This window comes from Sinocyclocheilus anshuiensis, unplaced genomic scaffold (assembly GCF_001515605.1).
Source record: "Sinocyclocheilus anshuiensis isolate Anshui unplaced genomic scaffold, SAMN03320099.WGS_v1.1 scaffold392, whole genome shotgun sequence".
Taxonomy (NCBI): Eukaryota; Metazoa; Chordata; class Actinopteri; order Cypriniformes; family Cyprinidae; genus Sinocyclocheilus; species Sinocyclocheilus anshuiensis.
In genome coordinates, this window is record NW_015557091.1 from 1,848,672 (window position 1) to 1,855,872 (window position 7,201).

Sequence of the window (7,201 nt, forward strand, 5' to 3'; positions counted from 1 at the left end):
ATAGTTATTAGTTACAATAATTAATACATTATATATATATATATATATATATATATATATATATATTTTACATTTACTTACATTATTTCTACACATTAATTCTCTGTAACTTTAAAATCATTTATTATTTTTATTTAATTGAAACTTTAATTCAAGCTAATTCTTACTTGAGCTCTTGAGAACTAGCAGCCATTAGTGATTTCAGGGTCTTATCGGCCAATGGGCAACCGGATACACTACAAAAATGAAAAAATAAAATAAAATAAAAATACCGGAGACATAATGTATATTATTTTGAATATTAATGTATATTATTAAGATTATTTTGCTGCTTGAAAAATAAAGAGGGTGAAAAATATGGGCGGGGCTTTTTACCTTCTATGTGACGCATAATTTCCTGTCACATGACCACTACCATCACAACCTGGCGTTGGACAACTGCAAAGAGAAAAAGACCAGATGAATGCACACAGCCTATGATTTCTTGATCTACTATACATGCTCTAATTAGTAACAGGGTCTTTTACATGCTAATGTGTGACCCCGAAACCCCGAAACAGAATGAAGATATAAAAACAGCAGTCCATATAATGATATTACCTCATCAGCTCTTTCTTGTTGTCTCTTATGAGCATCTTGTTTTTTGCACTTGCCATGTTTGCATCACCGTTGTACGCTGTATCCTCGAGGGATGCCTTATCCAACTGATCCATCTACAAGACACAGGACAAAATGCCAAAACATTGTGCAATTTTCCAAGAAAAGTCGCAATGGTCACTTAAAAATGGCATTCTGTAAGCACACATGCACACGAATAGTCTGTGAGAGGTTTGATGCTGCTTAAGTATACTTAGTAAAACATATATCCATTTAAACTCCAGTATAATCCCTCGTAGTATTTATGATGAGTGTAAAACCTTTGGATTTACTTACTTTTTTTATAAGGTAAGTATCTTTGAGCACCAGATGTCAGATGGAGAATCAGACAAACATACAACTGTCTGGGTTTGTTCTTTGACGCCAAAGAGGATGAAAAATTGTCGGCTTTTCAGGAACATTCTTCTGCAATTTCTTTTCAATTTTGCTTTCATGTCATAGCAGTGCATCACAAGAGACAGTGTGCCTAAAGTCGTGGCTGACTAACCGAGATCATTTAGATGAATAAATAGAAAGTTAAGGGTTTTAAGTTAAATATGTTCTTAATGTAGCATACAACAAAGTCAAAGAGCATCTAGACACTGAATGTGGTTCCCTCAGGACATTATTATAATTCTAATTATAATAGATGTTATTCATTTTCCACCCAATTCTATTAGCTTCATACAGTACCGCTCAAGATTTAAAGAAAAAAATAAATGTATACTTTAATTCAGCAAGGATGCATTAAACTGATCAAAAGTAACAGTAAAGTCATTTATAATGTAACAAGAGCTCTATTTTAAAAATTATCTATTATCCTAAAAAGAAATGACAGTTTCTACAAAAACATTAAGCAACTTTTTTCAACTGTTTTCAACATCGATAATAATAATAAGTGTTTCTTGAGCAGCAAATCAGCATATTAGAATGATTTCTGAAGGATCATGTGACACTGAAGACTGGAGTAATGATGCTGAAAATTCAGCTTTGATCACAGAAATAAATTACATTTTAAAATATATTCAAATAGAAAACAGTTATTTTAAATTGTAATAATATTTTACAATATTACTGTTTTTACTGTGCTTTTGATAAAATAAATGCAGCCTTAAAGACATCTTTCAAAAACATAAAAAAATCTCATCGACTCAAATTTCTATATGATGCATTAAGGAAGAAAAAGAAAAGTGCCTCTATCCCACCTCTTTGTCTTGTTGCACAGGTGTTTTGCTGTAGTTCAGCGGCGTGTCCCAGGCGTCCTGTTCGTAGAGGACGCGATAGATGGCCGGGGAGATCTGGAGACCCGCTGCTTTGGCTAGAGATGGTTCAGGTGGGGTGAAAAGGGCATCTCCTAATGCCGGCATCACAGGAGAGTCCCTCGCCTTTTCTCTCTTTTTCTTCATACTTAAATCCAGCGTTCCATTCTCGTCTACCTCTATCAGCGAATCCTGAATGAAAAAGGAACATAAAAAGCCTTGTTGATAACTAACCTTTGATAACCAGAGCGGTTTTCCCATAGAAAACAGTTTTCTGAGCCAAAAAATCTACACTTCTATCATAGTTAGGGTTAGAGACTTGAACGAACCCCTTAACTGTGAATGTTACAATTATGTGCATAACTCGTCCAACCTTATGTGTTACTGTCATAAACGATACCTCAAAATGTGTGGATTGTTAGTGTGGCGAGTTTTTACTTTTCTTACCAGTTAAACTTACAATTTTTGTATTGCAGACAATAAAATGTTTAAAAAACCCCATCTCAAATAGAAGCAGGGCCGGATTTACGCATAGGCATTCTAGGCACGTGCCTATGCTCGCTCGTCCAGGGTGGGCCCAAACACAATGAAGAGATATATAATATTTTTGTTATACTATGGGATATCTACAACAGTAAAAGAACCAAAACCCCAGAAGACATTGAGCAAATAAATATAACAAACAATAGGGTAAAAATGACAAACTATTTCCATGTCTTCAACCTTTTTTATGTACGGAAATCATGCTTTCTTTCTCGCGTTCTCTCCCACAGACACACACAGTAGTTAGTTACAGACACGCACTCGCGCACACATGCAGAGACGCGGACAGAAACTTGTTGTCAGAGCTGCGGCTGCCCCGCGAATTTATCAATAAAATAGTTTCGCAGCTGAAAAGCCACATGACATTTCTCAGTAGCGACGTTCTTGAAGCAGTTCAACTTAAAAGATTCGCTATTAGTAGACGCTGCTGCTGAATGCTGCTGAGAGACGCACAGACGCACGTATTCACACGCGCTTAATCTCTCTCTCCCTCTCTTTCTCTAATAACTGCGTTAGACTGCATTAATAACTGCATTAGCCTGCATATCAAAATGGCTCAAGCCTCAGTTAGTAGCTCTAAAATGACGTTTTGGAATTTGCAACGGAACGTTTGCGGAAAATTAGCTAGTTCAACACACACAATATTTCAGGACAGAAACATGTTAAATATCTTGAAACAAATCATCTGAACAATTGATGTGTGATTGTGACTCTAGGCCGTTAAAATTATACTCCCGAAGAGGTTATGTGGCCACGTCGCCGCGCCTATTAATGGAATGGTCTTTCTCAGTTCTCAAACAAATTAAGAACTACATTCAATTTTTATTGACTAAATGCAAGCGCTTATTGCGATAGAAAATACTGTAACGGTTTCACTGATTATGAAATATTTTGGTTAGCTTGGGTGGTAATATTAGGCCTATTATATTAATAGGGAAGGGGGGCCCAAAAATTTGTTTTGCCTATGTCACGAAAAGAGGTAAATCCGGCCCTGAATAGATTTTTTTTTTTCCAATAAATGAATACTATTATTCAGAAAGAGCATTAAATTGATCAAAAAAGATTATTATTTTCAAATAAGTGTTGTTCTTTTGAACGTTTTACTCATCAGAAAATCCTGAAAAAAATGTATCATGGTTTAAGCAGCACAACTGTTTTCAACACTGACAATAATAAGAAGTGTTTCTTGAGCAGCAAATCAGCATATTATAAATATTTCTGAAGGATCATGTGACACTGAAGACTGGAGTAATGATGCTGAAAATTCAGCTTTGCATCACAGAAATAAATAAAAAAATTAAATGTATTCAAATAGAAAAAAGTTATTTCATAATATTACTGTTTTTTTGTATTTGTGAGCATAAGAGACTAATGTTAAAAACATTTTAAAAATCAGCATGTTTTTTTTTTTTTTTACTGTGAATGAGTAAATTAAGTGTTTGAATATTACACCATATCTTATTTTCAGATGATTAATAATGTCAATTTCTATTAAATATATATAGGTTTTCTAGTTAATGGACATAGATATGGTTATTTATTTATTCATTTTTCTTCCATTTTTTTCCCAGTGCCAGGTGGATTCTAGATGTCAGCCAAAATGGTTTTAGGTCACAATCATTAATGGTGAGTTTAAAAGCTCTGCGTTGCTTAATATCATAACTTTTATCACCAACAGATGTGCTGGTGTATGAATTTTTGTTATAGCGATACGTTTTTATGGAACTCGTTAACTGCTTAAAAACGTGACACACCAATCATTCCACACACATTTTGCACAGCAGCAAACAAAGGAGAGCTCTAATCACAATAATTCAGATTACAAACCAAATATGGCTCTTTCTCGAACCAGCTAGAATCGACCAACTGCGCACCTATCCAGTTCATCCCTGCGCACGATGTGAGTTTTTCTCATCTGATGACATTCTCTCCAGCCTCAGAAACCAGTGAGGTGACATCTTTCTCCCACACTTCTATGAAACGCTGCAAGACGATAAGCCGTATTCTTAGCAAAAAAAACAAGCGACTTGGCACAAACAGGGAAATCGAGATACTTAACATGCATAAAGACATTTCGACGCAGACATCAGCAGATGACAGATCGACTAACACTGTTTTATTCATTCGCTCAGCTTGTACAGTATACCTGCTCTCTGCCCACTGAGTGCTGGGACTACGAACGGCCTGTGTGGTGTGTAGGTGTGTGAAGCGTTTCATGCCATACTTCTGCGAGTTTCTCTCAGTTTTATCTCTCCGTGTCGAAGAGGAAGACCTGCTTTGATTGAAGTTATCAAACTGTGGGATATGTACCTAATTATTACTAAAATATACAGCATTAGGATCCTGGACTGTTGTTTTATTATGCTAACATAAGAAGAGTTTACATTATTCACATTAATTACATTAAATTACACTATTTTTTATAAGAGTGTTTATAAGAATTTCTATATGCAAGTATTATTAATAAATAATATGTATATAATTTAAATAATCCTTTCTGTATGTAAATATTATGAATACACTTTTTAAAATTAAATAAAAAAGATTTTTATAGTTTTACAAAGAGATAAAGCCAGAAGACTTTTCATTTTTATATTATATTTAATAGCTAATTTTTATGGCACTTTTCCACTTTTTTTCTGAGAGAAAAGAAGAAATAATACAGGAAATGTTGCAGGCCAGATTCGAACTTGCTTTGCCCATAACCACAAGGCCATGACTCCAGCATTCTTTTAAAATATATTTTGACTGTTTTACCATTTTTATTAATATATGTGTATCAACAGTTTGTTTTTCTATTAAAAGGGGGCTGAATATTAAAAAAATATAATATACTGTACATCAAAGGTATCAAACTGGATGGATCAAACAATATGTTATGTTTCTAACTATTACTAAAATACACAGCATAAGGATCCTGTACTGTTTTTTTATAATGTTTTCTTTTATTAAATTTTACTGTGCATTTTGATTAAATTACAAGTGCTTCTTTTTAATAAGAAGCTAGTTTCAGGAATGTATATTTATGATTATAATAGCTCACTTTTTTGGCATTATTCCACTTTTGTCTGAGAGAAAATAAGAATACAGGAAATGTCGTAAGCTGGACTCGAACATGCTTTGCCCATATGCACTATGTTTATGTTTTCCATTTTATGGAAATTATTGAGAGTAGCATTATTTATATATACGTATCAATAGTTTGTTTTTCTATTAAAAACCAGGCTTAATTAAAGAGCATAACTGTATCATAACAACATATCAATTTTCACACTGTAACATACATAATCTGGCGGCCTGTGTAGACTTTCCTTATTTCATTTAAATAAAAGAGTGATGTCTATTAATCCACAACCAATTGATATAATCCAACTTCTCATAGATCGTCTGTTAGAGATCAACGCCAAAGGATCTGTACAAGCTTATCTAGGATAATATATTACTTAGCAAAATGTCTTCGACCATCTGCACTGAAAAAAAAAACCACACTCTCTCCTGCAAACAAGAGAAAGACCCAACATTACCATTAGCACAAGCAGAAATCAAATGCACGGCCACATGTTTTACAAAAAGCCTTATAATTGTCATAGAGAAGGAAGCTGTGATTGTATTCCTCCCAACTCTTTTTGATGTGATTACACAAATTCTCCTTTGTGTACATTAAAGCTTTAGGGGCAGTGTGGCTAAAAGAAAAAAAAAGCTTCCACTCTCTTGTTGTTGTGCCACCAGAGGAAACACAGTTCTCTGTGCCAAAAAGTGTCTTTTGATGTTACTCCTCTTTTTCATACACAAATCACAGTTGTTTCAGAATGACCACATTAAATACCTTTTTCTGAGTGGTCTAATTTGATTACCTTTGTGGATGATGCCAGGGGCCGGCTGGGGGGCAGGGCCTCACCGTTGTCTCGGCAACGGGTGGAGAGGTTGAGGATGGCTGCAGATGCGATGTTGGACTGGAGGGCGTTGCTTTGGGCTTTATGGCGACTGGGGCTGTTGTCTCCAGCCATGATCATATGACCTCCGGGACCCAGAAAACAGGGGAACTGAGCGGCTGGAAATGGTAGGTACAGTTAGTACTCAGAAAAAGAGGAATCGAGGGAGAGTGATTTTGCATAGACAGACTGAGGAACTACAACCCCACATCTATGAAGGCAGGTTTTTTTTTAAAATTATACATGTATTGAACATATTCTTAATAAGCAAATGGCTTTCTACACTGTATTTTAACCAGTAATTACACAAAAAGATCAATATAAATCTCTCTTGTGCTCTCTCTCTCTCTAAATATATAAAATCATTATTATTATAATTTATATATATATAATTTTTATTATAGATTTAGTTATAGATAATATACATGTTTAATTTGAATAATGAATATGTAAATATGATTAATAAATAATAATATTTTATATATTTTATACATTATATTATTAAAATCCAAAAGAAAATTTAAATTATATATATATATATAAATTATATATTTATATAAATGTAATAAATTACATATATCATTTAAATAAAAATGTATACATAATATGATTTAGATGAACATTATAAATTAATATAAAAAACTATAATAAAAATTATATATTTATTCATTAAATGTATAACACTGTATAAATATAAATATGAATGATGAATATAAATATAAATTAATAAATGATATTATTATATACTATATATACACATATACAGTGGGTACGGAAAGTATTCAGACCCCCTTAAATTTTTCACTCTTTGTTATATTGCAGCCATTTGCT

General features: G+C 33.5%; 1 protein-coding gene across 1 annotated transcript in view; it reads right to left on the reverse strand.

Annotated features, from left to right (window-relative positions):
• Window positions 1–7,201, reverse strand: part of LOC107677136 (suppression of tumorigenicity 18 protein-like) — a 30,927-nt gene that overhangs the window by 8,330 nt on the left and 15,396 nt on the right. Inside the window, exons 9-13 of the mRNA XM_016471923.1 lie at window positions 6,293–6,489; window positions 1,842–2,087; window positions 601–713; window positions 376–438; window positions 168–236 (exon numbers count right to left, since the gene is read on the reverse strand). Coding sequence (XP_016327409.1) covers window positions 168–236; window positions 376–438; window positions 601–713; window positions 1,842–2,087; window positions 6,293–6,489 — 688 coding nt within the window. The remainder of the gene's footprint in view (window positions 1–167; window positions 237–375; window positions 439–600; window positions 714–1,841; window positions 2,088–6,292; window positions 6,490–7,201) is intronic.